At 43.9% G+C, this 16,680-nt stretch overlaps 1 protein-coding gene across 15 annotated transcripts in view; it reads right to left on the minus strand.

Annotated features, from left to right (window-relative positions):
• LOC118402789 (SMC5-SMC6 complex localization factor protein 2-like) overlaps positions 1-16,680 on the minus strand; it is a 38,206-nt gene that overhangs the window by 19,716 nt on the left and 1,810 nt on the right. For 4 of the 15 annotated variants that reach the window (XM_035801035.2, XM_035801040.2, XM_035801039.2 and 1 more), the window contains exons 2-7: positions 11,565-11,608; positions 5,086-5,543; positions 4,191-4,248; positions 3,557-3,713; positions 1,742-3,233; positions 1,354-1,427 (exon numbers count right to left, since the gene is read on the minus strand). In XM_035801035.2, the coding sequence (XP_035656928.2) occupies positions 1,354-1,427; positions 1,742-3,233; positions 3,557-3,713; positions 4,191-4,248; positions 5,086-5,543; positions 11,565-11,608 (2,283 nt within the window). The other 11 variants (XM_035801037.2, XM_035801038.2, XM_052477912.1 and 8 more) reach the window with 7 other exon arrangements.

A 16,680-nucleotide genomic window follows, 5' to 3' on the forward strand; every position in this document is an offset into this window, starting at 1 on the left:
AATACTTATGTCATGCAATAAAATGCTAATTAATTACTTAAAAATCATACAATGTGATTTTCTGGATTTTTGTTTTAGATTCCGTCTCTCACAGTTGAAGTGTACCTATGATAAAAATTACAGAAATTACATGCTTTGTAAGTAGGAAAACCTGCAAAATCGGCAGTGTTTCAAATACTTGTTCTCCCCAATGTATATATTCTTTACACATATTTAAGCCCTTTTGGGGTAGGCACAAATCTACCTTCATCCTTCCATTCCTTTTTTAAAATGGTACAGGTTACCTTCAGACGATACTTGTGGGGGGTCATAGAGCAAAATGGCGAACACCATCGTGTTTGTGTTTTGAAGCAAGAAATAGATCTCTGAACATTTCACCTATTACTACCTGTCAGGGCAATGAGATTGAGACTAACCTCATAAATATCTTGGAATTTTACTTGATGATGGCCTCTCTTTTAAATTGCATATTCAACAACTTACAAAAAAATTGAAGCTGGAGTTGGTATTTTATTTTAGGAATAAGGCCTGTTTTTCTGTCGAAGCCAGGAGGCTAGTATAAGCTACATGTATGCCTTTACTATACTGTGTTGATATTTTATATATGAATGCTTCCACTCAGTGTTTGAGATCAATTGACACCCTTTACCATTGAGCATTGAGATTTATTTTAAACTGCAAAACCCTTACGCACCACTGCACTTTGTATACCAGGGTTGGCTGGCCTTCTCTAGTCACTCGTAGGCTCAGTCACTGGTATACTTTTATTTACAAAGCCATTTTGGGTTTACTACAATTTTATTTGGGCATTTTTATTGTTCATAAATGTGGTGGGTACTCTCTTCGTTCGCTGGACTTTATCCTGCTAACTGTTCCAAATGTCCGAACTGAATTTGGTAAAAGGGCTTTTATGTACTCTGCACCATCGTCTTGGAACGCATTACAAAATACTTTTAAACCGGAAGAACTTGTCCTGATTGGTGTTTTTAAATCACTGATGAAGGACTTTGAGACTAATTCCCTGACCTGTCAATGTTTTTTTGAATTTGCTGTTTTATGATTTTGTTATATACATATTGTGAATATATATTGTGAATTCTATGGTTTGTACTAGATTACTTGTAGTTTTTCATGTTGTCTGTCTGTAATTGTGTAATGACTTGGTGCTGCCTATCTTGGCCAGGACGCTCTTGAAAAAGAGATTTCAAATCTCAATGAGCCCTTCCTGGTTAAACATTTTATTTTATTTTTTAAACGGTACGTTGTCATTTTAAAGCAATGCAGGGATTTCTCTATCTCCAAGACCCACATGGAGAAAATAGCACTATAATGTCACTTATGATAAAGTAATACCTTTGAATGCTCTCCTTTTCCTTCAGCATCTCATCCAGGTTGTTCCTGTAACTGGTGGCTTTAGATGAAGATGGCTGCCAGAGAAAACATCACATCAACGTTATCAACCCTTTTAGACTGAGGTAAAACACTGTAGCATGTTAGAGACGACTTGCACACTGTTTTACGGCATTTCAAATTAGTCCTTTGAACCTTTCTAACCTTCTACAATAAGTTACAACTAAACCATGTAAATGCCATTATAGAAAGTAGCTCCTTACAGACTGGTTATAGTGGCTATACTGGACCCCATTTAGGCCTACATCAAAACTGGAAAATTACAATAAGTGAATAAAACATTGTTGACCACGACCCATAGGGACACAGCCCTAAGAAAGTTGCATCTTACTGGTTGGCTGTGGTGTAGGAGCCCAATGGGGATGCTGGGTGCAGGGATGGTTCCTTCTTCTGGGGTGTCTGGAGGCCAGGCGGTACGGTCCAGGATCTGCTGCAGGGACGGCAGCTGGTCCTCGTCACTGCTGCTGCTGGTCTGGGATAGCGCCAACTCTAGCCCCAGGCTCAGGTCAAGGCCTAGGCTCAACTCCACATCCACAGGGTCCCCCTCCAGACTCTTACAGGAATTGTTCTTGATGCTTCTTTGTTCTCCTTCCTCAAGGAACGATAAACTCTTATGGACCTTCTGGTCTCCTTCCTTCCTCTCTTCACCCTCCTTTCCTTGTCCATGTTGGTCCAGGGTTGAGAAGGGACTGGTTTTGAGGTCTGCCGTCTCCATGCTAAATGACTTGTCCTTCCATGAGGATGAGGACTTTGCAGAGGCTGAGAGGGGGATAGTTTTCAGAACGGAGGACTCAGTCTTGAGGTAGGCATTCTCATCCTCATTCATAGTTGACACCAACTCTGCTGAAGCAATACCAGAAGATCTTGTTTTCAGTCCTGAGGCGACATCCTGAGGGGATGAGGGCTTCCCTGAGGATGATACAGTGCTGGTGATGGCTCTGTACAAGCCGGTCTCTAGTTTAGTCAAGTCATTCCTGCTCAACTCCAGCCTTACAAAGGAGGAGTAGATTTTGGGGTCCAGGAGTAGCTTACAGGGGTCCATTGCAGTGTCCGTACAGGAAGAGATCTTGGGACATGGGATTCGCTGTGAGCGGGATTTTGGGGGGATTTCTCTAGGGCTTGTTACATAGGGGGACCCCGGTTCCATACTAGCATCACTGACAGTAGCCAACACAACAGGCAGAGGAACCTTGTTGTGCACAGAGGGCGACCTGTCTCCTCTCTGGGGACTGGGAGAAAAGGTCATCGCTGCTCTAGACAGGCTAGAGGTTATGGGGTCAGGGGTGAAAAGGTCATTCAGGTCATCCGGCAAGGCAGACGTTCTCCGTGGGCGAGAGACGTGTCGCTTCTTTTCCAATGCGTGATGGCACCGAGAACTAGGGCAGCTCGAGTCCGAGCTCTGAGATTTTGAGTCGGGTTTGGGGGTTCTCCCGTCGGGGCGAACTGTCGGTTCTCTTCCTCCACTCTTTCGCTCTCTGGTCTCTTTAGCTCTACTACATTCTCCTCTACTAAGGATTGTGACTGGCAGGTTGGCTGGGTTGCCAGATTGGTGATTCATTCCCCTGTATCCGGCCTGAGGGTTGCTGTTCTCCCTCACATTATTGCAGCATGGTGTCTTTCCATGTGCGGTGCAGCGCTTCCTCGCAGGTTTGGGTGTGGAGAGTGGATAGGTTGGGAAAGTACTCCTGTCTCCCTCCATCCCTTCCTCTGTCTTCTTAGGGGTGAGACTCTCCTTCAACCTTAGAGTAGGACTTGAGCTCAGATTGTTCTTCATGAAGACTTTCTTCAGGTAGGATGGGTTGGGGTTGGTGGACATTTTAGAACTAGGAGTAAAGGGTCAAATGAAATCAAATGTATTCATAACAGAGCACTTAGCCATCACAAACCAGGCGTTACAGAGATCACAATCAGTAACATTTCTGGCTTTTCAATTGATGATATTATATTCATTGATCCTTGTAGAAGGCCTTATGAGCTTAGTTAGCACAATTATCTAAATTATCATAAGCCAAAATATAAGGTTCACTCCATCGTCCATCTTTCTGTAGTCATTTCCAGCTACTACATGGCATACAAAGTTAGCCCTAATAGTAATTGCTGAAGGGGACAAATAAAGTTGCATTGAATTAAATGTTTACCCCCTCACCTGGCTGTTCCATCGGGTGGGCAACAGGTACTGATAGGGTCTGGGATATCGTCCTCTGGATGAAGTCTCTTTTTAGCCATGTCCTCTCCTCTTCCTCTGTTTCTCTCCTCCAAGTCTGGGTGTCTGAGTCTCTTCAGAGACATGGATCTGGTGCCTCCTGGTGGGAAACATCAATCAACATTCACAGTAAATACAATATTTCATATAAAGTTCAACAAATAAAATACTAGAGAACGAGTGTGGGTTTTTACAAGGCCCCTCAACAAATGACAAAATATTACATTAATTGTGAAGTCAATTGTGATAACCCCCTTTTCAAGCGCTTTAGCACACATAACAGAGAGGCCCACTAGATAACTAGATAAAAGTGCACTTCATGCAAAATTAGCCTGAATTTGCATAGTATACTACTCTCAACAAATCATTAGTCAAATGGCAGAAGGGGCATCAGAAACTACTATACATGTCTGCATCAGCATTGTTACTGTACAAAAAGAACAACACTGAAACTTATCATTTGGAGATGTTAACCTATTGATGTGTTTATAGACTCATTTTACAAGGGTTCAGGATTCTAAAATAGGTCTATGATGGGCTTGTTATTTACATACAAGTTAGTAGGTCTAATTTGTACCTGGAGTAAACTGCTTGTTAGAGGGAGTGGTTCCTCTGTGGTCCAGGGAATCACGACTCTGTGGAAAGACCGAAAACAGAAGAGAACCAAATATCAACAACATTGAATTGTCATTATTGACGTGCCTGTGAGAGGTGAGAGTGAGACAGTTTAGATTATATTCTATTTGTTCGTATCTGCTTAGGACACAGACTTTCAGGATCAATGAAGTACAATACATGTTCAAAGGTATGTAGAGACCTGCTCGTCGAACATCTCATTCCAAAATCATGGGCATTAATATGGAGTTGGTCCCCCTTTGCTGCTATAACAGCCTCCACTCTTCTGGGAAGTCTTTCCACTAGATGTTGGAACATTTCTGCAGGGACTTGCTTCCATTCAGCCGCAAGAGCCTTAGTGAGGTCGGGCACTGATGTTGGGCGATTAGGCCTGGCTCGCAGTCGGCGTTCCAATTCATCCCAAAGGTGTTCAATGGGGTTTAGGTCAGGGCTCTGTGCAGGCTAGTCAAGTTATTCCACAACGATCTTGACAAACCATTTCTGTGTGGACCTTGCTTTGTGCACGGGGGCATTGTCATGCTGACACAGGAAAGGGCCTTCCCCAAACTGTTACCACAAAGTTGGAGGCACAGAATCGTCTAGAATGTCATTGTATGCTGTAGCGTTAAGAAACCCATTTCATGAAGCTCCTGACGAACAGTTCTTGTCCTGGCATTTCTGCCAGGGGCAGTGTGGAACTCGGGAGTGAGTGTTGCAACCAGTGTTTTCCCCACTGAAAAGCATTGAAGAGAGTTGGAATGGGAATGACAGTGTACTTCCTGAATTGACTGGAATTGACCCCAACCCTAATAGGGATGTGATCAGAGAAAAGAGAACAAACTCAAATGAAACTCTACCTTGAGTTTCTTGTTCATGTCTTCCCTCAGCACCACTCCATAGTCCCTCCTTCTGCTGGGGGCACTGATTCTGCATGGGGGAAGGGAGGAGGGTGACAGTGGGTTGTCCCTTCCCATACCACCCCAAGTGTTAAAGTTCTTGCCCCTATAGGGGTCAGGGGTCACAGGGCTGTGGGAATGCTGGGTTTTCCTGATTAGGGTGTTTGTAAAGTTGGCCGGGCCATCCTTGGCTTCACCCCCAACTCCAACCCGGGAGGCTCGGTGGTGTACCCCTGGCAGGTGGGGAGGGGGAGGAGGCAGGCCAGGAGCGGTCTTCGCCCTGAGTTTGGGCAGGGGGTAAGTGTTGGGGTTGGACAGGTGTCCGGGGGGCTGAGAGGGTTTCATCTCGGTCTCCTGGATGGAGGAGAGGGCCGGTGAGGGTTCAGGACGAGGAGACCCCAAAGGGATGACATCTTTGACTGCAAACACAGGTGGAGAAGGGATACAGGTGTGAGCACATAGATCAACAGAGACATGATCCAGCACCATACGGAGGAACCATCACCTCCCATTTCACAGCAAGCTTGCTCAAAGGGAAAATGCACACTGTATTAATGCAGGTTAACAGCCCCAAAGCATTTCTTGGCCCACCACCATACGATGGGCAACAACATATTAGGGTTGTCACAATACCAGGATCGCGATACTACGATACCTGATTTTCCATGGCAAAAAATAAAACACAAATTAGACTGAACTCTATAGCCCTATATTATCCTACTTTAAGGTTAAATTGTGGGTGCTACAGCTTGCAGATTAAACAAATGTGACTCTAGATTGTCAGCTCGATGGTGAGAGATTTTGGCGTGCCTACGGTCTGTCATCCAGAAGGCTGTGTCCATGATATCTCTTCTGCACACGGTTATGGCCAACTACTCCAATTTTGACACCATCGTCACTGACGTAGGTTTTAACAACCTTAGTTTTCGGCGATCTGAGGAAGGACTACAAACATTTTTTAAAGCCCTCGCTGGCACAGGGAAGAGCATAATTATCTCTGGCCCCCTCCCGTGCTACAGAAGGGCTTCAGGATGTTTCAGACGACTCTTTGCCCTAAACGAGTACCTGAAGAAACTTTGCAACGACAGGAATGTCTCTTTTTATGACAACTTTGATTTGCTGTGGGAGCAACCAAGACTTTTTAAAAGAGACAGGATTCACCCTAACTGCAGGGGTTCCAGGATTATTTCCAACAACATGGCAAACTGTTTTACAGACTGACAGACAGGTCTGGCAGTGCTCCAGTTCTCCCTGTCAGAATAAGCAACATAGAACTCAGAAAGCATATCAGCTCCTGTAGAAATGTCACTATGGTTATTGTGTGAGCTAATTTATGTTTCTTTAACTCCACCTTCTGTCATCTACCATTCTGATAGATTGGAGACTGTCAAAAAACGTGGTTGTAACGTTGATAGGTCTGGTTACTTCTAGGCAGACGCCCACACTCATTGAATGTCACTTTTAAATGTAAGAGCAATCACTAGTAAAAACCTCATTACTGACTGCAAATGTCATTGCATGTTTCTCACTGAAACATGGCTGTCTTCAGACTGTCGAGCCACTCTTATTGAAGCCCCCCGGGGCTAAAGATGTTCATACTCTATCAGAAAAGGGAAAAAGGGTGGGGGGCAGACACTATTTTTGCTAATTCTCTCAGCTGTAAGGACATTTCATTTGGATACTTTGGGTCTTTTCAGCATCATGCTATACTTTTGTCATTGTGTTGGGAGATGTTATATTCATGTTGACAAAGATCATTTAAGAGTCAGCTTTGACTTTATCCAGCTCTATGGACTTTATCCAACATGATGTCGCTTTGGATAAAAGCGTCAGCTAAATGGCATATATTATTATTATTATTTATCCAACATGTTACTTGGCCCACCCATAAGCACAGCCATTCTCTGGACCTGGTTATTACCAAGAGGCTTTCTATTTACATATCCTGTATTGTTTATGTTGCTTTATCTGATCACCACTGTGTGTTCATTACTACCTTGTTGCCCATAGCACAGGGTAATACTGAACACATTAAGAAACACTATGGAGTGTATGAACAATAACTACTCCACCACCTATTCTGCCTTCCTCTTGTGATGATTGAGTTGATAACTTTAATAACAAATGAAGGGTAACCATTGATGCCATAGTTCCAGTAAAGTTGACAAAGGCCACATCCAAATGGAGACTGAGGAAACTAATAAATGAAGGAGAAATTGCAGAAAGGCAGATCGGAAGTGGAGAAAGTCAAAGTTGCAGGTCCATTAAGATATTCCGAGAGCAACTTGGCATATAATGCTTTCGGAAAGTATTCAGACCCCTTGACGTGTTCCACATTTTGTTATGTTACAGCCTCATTCTAAAATGGATTAAATAGTTACACACAATACCCCATAATGACAAAGCAAAACAGGTATTTAGAAATTGTTCCAAATTTATATTTAAAAAAATATGGAAATATCACATTTACATAAGTATTCAGACCCTTTACTCAGTACTTTAATGAAGCAGCATTGGCAGCGATTACAGCCTTGAGTCTTCTTGGGTATGACGCTACAAACTTGACGCACCTGTATTTGGGGAGTTTCTCCCATTCTTCTCTGCAGATCCTCTCAAGCTCTGTCGGGTTGGATGGGGAATGTCGCTGCACAGCTATTTTCAGGTCGCTCCAGAGATGTTCGATCAGGTTAAAGTCCGGGCTCTGGCTGGGCCACTCAAGGACATTAAGAGACTTGTTCTGAAGACACTCCTGCGTTGTCTTAGCTGTGTGTTTAGGGTCATTGTCCTATTGGAAGGTGAACCTTCGCCCCTGTCTGAGGTCCTGAGCGCTCTGGAGCAGGTTTTCAACAAGGATCTCTCTGTACTTTTCTCCGTTCCTCCTTCCCTCTATCCTGACTAGTATTCCAATCCTTGCCCTGAAAAACATCACCACATCATGACGCTGCCACCATCATGCTTCACCATAGGTATGGTGCCAGGTTTCCTCCAGATGTGAGAATTGGCATTCAGGCCGAAGAGTTTGATCTTGGTTTCATGAGACCAGATAATCTTGTTTCTCATGGTCTGAGATGCCGTTAGGCAAACTCCAAGCAGGCTGTCATGTGCCTTTTACTGAGGAGTGGCTTCCGTCTGGCCACTCTACCACAAAGGCCTGATTGGTGGAGTGCCGCAGAGATGGTTGTCGTTCTGGAAGGTTCTCCCATCTCCACGGAACTCTGGAGCTCTGTCAGAGTGACCATAGGGTTCTTGGTCACCTCCCTGACCAAGGCTCTTCTCCCGCAATTGCTCAGTTTGGCCAAGTGGCCAGGCCCAGGAAGAGTCTTGGTGGTTCCAAACTTCTTCCATTTAAGAATGATGGAGGCCACTGTGTTATTGGGGACCTGCAATGCTGCAGAAATGTTTTGGTACCCTTCCCCAGATCTGTGCCTCGACACAATCCTGTCGGAGGTCTAAGGACAATTCCTTCGACCTCATGGCTTGGTTTCTGCTTTGATATGCACCGTCAACTCTGGGACCTTATATAGACAGATGTGTGCCTTTCCAAATCATGTCAAATCAATTGAATTTACCACAGGTGGACTCCAATCAAGTTGTAGAAACATCTCAAGGATGATCATTGGAAACAGGATGCACCTGAGCTCAATTTCGAGTCTCATAGCAAAGGGTCTGAATACTTGTGTAAATAAGGTATCTGTTTTTCATTTTTAATAAATGTGCAAACATTTCTAAAAACCTTTTTTCGCTTTGTTATTATGGGGTATGGTGTGTAGACTGAATTTTTATTTTATTTAATCCGTTTTAGAATAAGGCTGTAACGTAACAACATGTGGCAAAGTCAAGGGGTCTGAATACTTTCAGAATGCACTATATAACAAGACAATTAGAAAGGCCAAACTGACTTATTTTTCTAACTTGATCACTAATAATCAGAGTAATTCTAGTGCTCTTCTCAACCATTGATGGCCTGATAAATCCTATCCCTCACATTTTATGTGGACTTTTCTCCACATCTAAATGTGATGAGTTTGCGGCATATTTCAGAGATAAGATAACAAACATTAGGTTGGGTATCAGTCAAGCTAGACATGATGAAATGTTTGATATGTGCCCTAGTCTACTACGCAAAGGCACTAGGGATGTATTTTCCCTGGTGGACACAGACATGCTCGGGAAAGTGATATCACAACTTAACCTTCTACCTGCCTTCTGGATCCTATCCCCACCACCTTCTACCTGCCTTCTACCTGCCTTCTGGATCCTATCCCCACCACCTTCTACCTGCCTTCTGGATCCTATCCCCACCACCTTCTACCTGCCTTCTGGATCCTATCCCCACCACCTTCTACCTGCCTTCTACCTGCCTTCTGGATCCTATCCCCACCACCTTCTACCTGCCTTCTGGATCCTATCCCCACCACCTTCTACCTGCCTTCTGGATCCTATCCCCACCACCTTCTACCTGCCTTCTGGATCCTATCCCCACCACCTTCTACCTGCCTTCTGGATCCTATCCCCACCACCTTCTACCTGCCTTCTGGATCCTATCCCCACCACCTTCTACCTGCCTTCTGGATCCTATCCCCACCACCTTCTACCTGCCTTCTACCTGCCTTCTGGATCCTATCCCCACCACCTTCTTCAAAATAGTTTTTAATAGCATATCTGAAGAAGTGCAAGCTATTGTTAATCACTCCCTGTTCACAGGCACTTTCCCCTCTGCACTAAAAAATTATCTAGATTCAACAGTTCTTAACAATTTTCGGCCAATCTACAACCTTACATTCTTAAGCAAAATTCTGGATAAATTTGTTTCAAACAAGTAAATTACTTTTTCAGTGCCAACTGTATTTAAACAAAAATCCAAATCTGGTTTTCCGGCCCACCACAGTAGAGACAGCATTAGTTAAAGTAGTAAATGATCATAGAGCCAACAGATGTCAAACAGCTCTCTGTCCTTGTACTCTTGGATTTAAGTGCTGCATTCAACACTGTTGACCATGATGTCCTTCTGGAAAGACTGGAGAGGTGAGTTAGCCTCGCCAGTTCAGTTCTAAAGTGGTTTGGGACCTACTTCACCAGTGGAGAGTTTGTTGTCACCCTTGGTGAACATAACCTAGAGAAAATACATACCACATGTGGCATTCCACAAGGTTTGATTTTGGGTCCGGTATGGTTCAGTTTCTATATGTTACTCCTTAGCAGCATTAACAGAAAGCATCTTCAGTGCTACGCAGACCATACACAACTTAAAATTTGTGTCACCAGAGGATTTTAGCTTCACGGATAAATTATTAGACTGTATTTGTGATTTAAATACTTGGATGGCTCACAACGTCCTCCAGCTAAATCAAGACAAGACTGAGGTACTTATTGTTGGAGCAAAAGCACAGAGAGAATCTGTCTGTTTTTAAATCAATCCAAGGTTGTGCACACAAATACATACCAAGTAATGCACCCATTAGGTCCCTCTGGGACTGGCCTTTCAACGATCCCAAAGCCTTGGACCAAGAGGCATGGAGAGGCAGCTTTTAGTTATTATGCCCCCAGCCTCTGGAATAGCCTGCCAGAGAACCTGAGGGGGGGCTGAAACTGTGGACACATTAAAAAGAGATCTTAAAAACACACCTTTTTAGCTTTGCTTTTCCTTAAGATGATTTTGAGTAGTTCAGTTATTGTTATTCTGTAGTTTTTTTTATTCTCTTATGTTTGTTGTGTAGTAAATATTTCAGTTATTGTTTTGCATTCCATGTCTGAAATGGGCTTTAGAAATACATCTCGATTTGATAATGCTGTTTGTTTCTAACATTAGGACTGTTTTCCTCAAGAAATCTGCTTCATGATTTGTTTCCTTGCCACGATACTTCTGAATATTGCGATACTGGTATTGTGACAAACCTACAACTTTTCAGAATCCAGGGCAAGTGAGTGAGTGATAGTTTTGAGGTCGAGCTTAGAATAACCCTGTAGGCTATAGAGTTAGTTGTGGTTATTGTGCCGAGTGGTCAAACAAAATCCACACAGACAGAGTAAAACACAGCCAGAGAGACAGAGAAAAACAGACACACCCACACTACACTGTAGCAGCAAGGGTTTTGACCCAGTTCAAAGGTTAGCGTTAGCATAGCGTCAAATGATCCAACGATGAAGCATTATGCTGTAGAGTGTTAGTGCTCCATGCCCCAACTCAATACAAACTCTGTTTCTCACCCGCATTGGTGAAGTACTGTCTAAGGCTACTCATCCTTCTATATAATACGATCTCACTCCTTTACATTAGCATGGGGCAGCTCCTATGGCAGTCACACAAAGCAGCAGGTGCCACAGTCATCTGTGTGTGGAGTCAAATCACTTGGGTTTAACTACAATATTTCAGTGTGTGTGTGTGTGGATATAGTCTCATAACAAGTTCAGTGTTGTTTCATCAGTTCTCAAGATCTTACATCCACCAGTAATGCTTTTCGTAGAGAAGTAGTCTGCAATTGATCTGCAAAAAAAGACAAGACAAAAGTCAATCGAGAAGTAATTTCCATAAAAAGCATTATGCTTTGTTTGAGTCAATTAAACATAAACAAGAAATAATGCATACAACGGAAAGAGAAACTTGCCCTTTGAATTTTATTTAACTAGCCAAGTCAGTTAAGAACAAATTCTTATTTACAATGACGGGCAAACCAGGACGACACTGGGCCAATTGTGCGCTAGCTACAACCGTCATAGACTGTTTTTTTGCGGGCCAGCTGGCCTCCGCCCAGTACCCTGCTCTGAACTTAGTCACTGTTACTAGCCAGCTACTAACCAGTACTCTACACTCCACCTTATAGACTGCTGCCCTATGTACATAATCATTGAAAACTAACTTTAATAATGATTACATACTGTTTTACCAAGTTCATATGTATATACTGTATTCTAGGCAAGGATCATCCTACAGTGCATTCGGAAAGTATTCAGACCCCTTGACTTTTTCCACATTTTGTTATGTTACAGCCTTATTCTAAAAATGACTAAATAGTTATTTTTGCTCAATCAATAACCAATAACCCATAATGACAAAGCAAAACATATTCATAAAAAATCCTACAATGTGATTTTCTGGATTTTTTTTCTCATTTTGTCTGTCATAGTTGAAGTGCACCTATGATGAAAATTACAGGCCACTCTCATATTTTTAAGTGGGAGAACTTGCACAATTGGTGGCTGACTAAATACTTTTCCCCCCCACTGTATATATAAAAATAATAATTCAATCGCTGCCAAAGGTGTATCAACAAAGTACTGAGTAAAGGGTCTGAATACTTAAGTAAATATGATATTTCAGCAAAAACTAATAAGACTGTAAAGTAACAAATTGTGTAAAAAGACAATGACAAAGCAAAACAGGTTTTTAGAAATGTTAGTAAATGTATAAAATAAAACTGAAGAATCACATTTACATAAGTATTCAGACCCTTATTTCAGTACTTCGTTGATGCACCTCTGGCAGCGATTACAATCTCGAGTCTTATTCTCTAAAAGCTTGGCACACCTTTATTTGGGGAGTTTCTCCTATTCTTCTCTGCAGACCCTCTCAAGCTCTGTCAGGTTGAATGGGGAGTGTCACAGCACAGCTATTTTCAGGTCTCTCCAGAGATGTTCGATGGGGTTCAAGTCTGGGCTCTGGCTGGGCCACTCAAGGCTCAAGGACATTTAGAGACTTGTCCCGAAGGGACTAAAGCGCTGTCTTGGCTGTGTGCTTAGGGTCGTTGTCCTGTTGGAAGGTGAACCTTCGCCCCAGTCGGAGTCCTCTCTCGAAGAGATTACGAGCTAAATAGCTTCTATGCTCGCTTCGAGGCAAGCAACACTGAAGCATGCATGAGAGCATCAGCTGTTCCGGGCGACTGTGTGATCAGGCTCTCTGCAGCCGATGTGAGCAAGACCTTGAAACAGGTCAACATTCACAAGGCCGCAGTGCCAGACGGATTATCAGGACGTGTACTCCAAGCATGCGCTGACCAACTGGCAAGTGTCTTCACTGACATTTTCAACCTGTCCCTGACCGAGTCTGTAATACCAACATATTTTAAGCAGAACACCATAGTCCCTGTGCTCAAGAAGACCAAGGTAACCTGCCTAAATGACTACCGACCCGTAGCACTCACATCGGTAGCCATGAAGTGCTTTGAAAGGCTGGTCATGGCTCACATCAACACCATTATCCCTGAAACCCTAGACCCACTCCAATTTGCATAGTGCCCAACAGATCCACAGATGATGCAATCTCTATTGCACGCCACACTGCCCTTTCCCACCTGGACAAAAGGAACGCCTACGTGAGAATGCTATTCATTGACTACAGCTCAGCGTTCAACACCATAGTACCCTCAAAGCTCATCACTAAGATATGGACCCTGGGACTAAACACCTCCCCCTGCAACTGGATCCTGGACTTCCTGACAGGTTGCCCCCCCCCAGTTGGTAAGGGTAGGTAACAACACTTCTGCCACGCTGATCCTCAACACGGGGGCCAGTCCCCTCCTGTACTCCCTGTTCACCCATGACTGCATGGCCAAGCACGACTCCAACACCATCATTAAGTTTGCCAACAACACAACAGTGGTAGGCCTGATCACTGACAACAATGAGACAGCCTATAGGGAGGTCAGAGACCTGGCAGTGTGGTGCCAGGATAACAACCTCTCCCTCAACGTAACCAAGACTAAGGAGATGATTGTGGACTACTAGAAAAGGAGGACCGAGCACGCCCCCATTCTCATCGACGGGGCTGTAGTGAAGCAGGTTGAGAGCTTCAAGATCCTTGGTGTCCACATCACCAACAAACTAGAATGGTCCAAACACACCAAGACAGGTGTGAAGAGGGCACAACAATGCCTATTTCCCCCCAGGAGACTGAAGAGATTTGGCATGGGTTCCCAGATCCTCAAAAAGTTTGACAGCTGCACCATTGAGCGCATCCTGACTGATTGCATCACCGCCTGGTATGGTAACTGTTTGGCATCTGACTGCAAGACGCTACAGAGGGTAGTGCATACGGCCCAGTACGTCATTGGGGCCAATATTCCTTACATCCAGAACCTCTATACCAGGCGGTGTCAGAGGAAGGCCCAAAACATTGCCAAAGACTCCAGCCACCCTAGTCATAGACTGTTCTGTCTGCTACCACACGGCAAGTGGTACCGGAGCGCCAAGTTAGGTCCAAAAGGCTTCTTAACAGCATCTACCCCCAAGTCATAAGACTCCTGAATAGCTAATCAAATGGCTAACCGGACTATTTGCATTGTCCTTCCCCCACCCCCATTTTTACGCTGCTGCTACTCTGTTTATTATTCATGCAGTCACTTTACCTCTACCTACATGTACACATTACCTCAATTACCTGGACTAACCGGTGTCCCCGCACATTGACTCCGTACCAGTATCCCCTGTATATAGCTTCAATACTGTTATTCTATTGTTGCTCCTTAATTATTATTATTTATTTTTTCAGTTTATTTTAGTAAATACTTAACACTTTTTTTTCATAAAATGGCATTGTTGGTTAAGGGCTTGTAGTAAGTAATCATTTCACATGTTGTATTCGGCGCATGTGACAAATAAAATTTGATCCTCAAGGATTTCTATGTACTTTGCTCTGTTCATCTTTCCCTCAATCCTGACTAGTCTCCCAGCCCTGCCGTTGAAAAACATCCCCACAGCATGATGCTGCCACCAGCATATTCACCGTAGGGATGGTTCCAGGTTTCCTCCAGATGTGACGCTTGGCTTTCAAGCAAAAGAGTTCAATCTTGGTTTCATCAGACCAGATAATCTTGTTTCTCATAGTCTGAGATGCCTTTAGGCAAACTCCAAACGGGCTGTCATGTGCCTTTTACTGAGGAGTGGCCACTCTACCATAAAGGCCTAATTGGTGGAGTGCCGCAGAGATGGTTGTCCTTCTGGAAGGTTCTCCCATCTCCACAGAGGAACTCTGAAGCTCTGTCAGAGTGGCCAGCGGCTTCTTGGTCACCCCCGACCAAAGCCATTCTCCCCAGATTGTTCAGTTTGGCCGAGCGGCCAGCTCTAGGAATTGTCTTGGTGGTTCCAAACTTCTTCCATTTAAGAATGATGGAGGCCACTGTGTTCTTTGGGACCTTCAAGGCTGCAGACATTTTTTGGTACCCTTCCCTAGATCGGTGCCTCGACAAAATCCTGTCTCGGAGCTCTACGGACAATTCCTTCGACCTCATTGTGCTTGGTTTTTGCTCTGACATGCACTGTCAACTCTGGGACCCTATATAGACAGCTGTGTGCCATACCAAATCTTATCCAACATCTCAAGAATAATCAATGGACTCAGGATGCACAGGAGCTAAATTGAGTCTTATAGCAAAGGGTCTGAATATTTACGGAAATAAGGTATTTGAAAAATATTCTAAAAACCTGTTTTCGCTTTGTCTTTATTGGGTATTGTGTTTAGTTTTTTTTATTTAATCGATTTTAGAATTATCGGAATGGGCAACTAATTAGGGGAGATTTAAAGTTTTCATAACAATCGGAAATCGATTACAAATAAATACTTTTTTTATCTTTTATTTTTTTATCTGCAGATTAATCGGTATCTGCTTTTTTTTTTGGTCCTCCAATAATCGGTATCGGTGTTGAAAAATCTTAATCGGTCGACCTCTAATATGCATAATCACTTTAACTATACATTAATGTACATACTACCTCAATTGGGCCAAACAACCAGTGCTCCCGCACATTGGCTAACCGATCTGTTTGCATTGTGCTCCCTCCAACCCCTCTTTTACGCTGCTGCTACTGTAACAGTATAACTTTAGACCGTCCCCTCGCCCATACCCGGGCGCGAACCAGGGAACCCTCTGCACACATCAACAACAGTCACCCCTCGAAGCATCGTTTCCCATCGCGCCACAAAAGCCGCGGCCCTTGCAGAGCAGGTCTCAGAGCAAGTGACGTCACCGATTGAAACACTATTTAGCGCGCACCACCAACTAAGCTAGCGTTTCACATCCGTTACACTCACCCCCCCTTTGACCTCTTCCTTTTCCGCAGCAACCAGTGATCCGGGTCAACAGCATCAATGTAACAGTATAACTTTAGACCGTCCCCTCGCCCATACCCGGGCGCGAACCAGAGAACCCTCTGCACACATCAACAACAGTCACCCCTCGAAGCATCGTTACCCATCGCTCCACAAAATCCGCGGCCCTTGCAGAGCAGCGATTGAAACACTATTTACCGCGCACCACCAACTAAGCTAGCGTTTCACTACTCTCTGTTGATCATGTATGCACAGTCAATTTAACTATACATTCAAGTACATACTACCTCAATTGGCCCGACCAACCAGTGCTCCCACACATTGGCTAACCGGGCTATTTGCATTGCTCCCCCCAACCCCTCTTTTACGCTGCTGCTACTTTATGTTCATCATATATGCAGTCACTTTAACCATATCTACATGTACATACTACCTCAATCAGCCTGACTAACCGGTGTCTGTATGTAGCCTCGCCACGGTATATAGCCTGTCTTTTTACTGTTGTTTTATTTCTT

Source organism: Oncorhynchus keta, chromosome 24 (assembly GCF_023373465.1).
Source record: "Oncorhynchus keta strain PuntledgeMale-10-30-2019 chromosome 24, Oket_V2, whole genome shotgun sequence".
Classification (NCBI taxonomy): domain Eukaryota; kingdom Metazoa; phylum Chordata; class Actinopteri; order Salmoniformes; family Salmonidae; genus Oncorhynchus; species Oncorhynchus keta.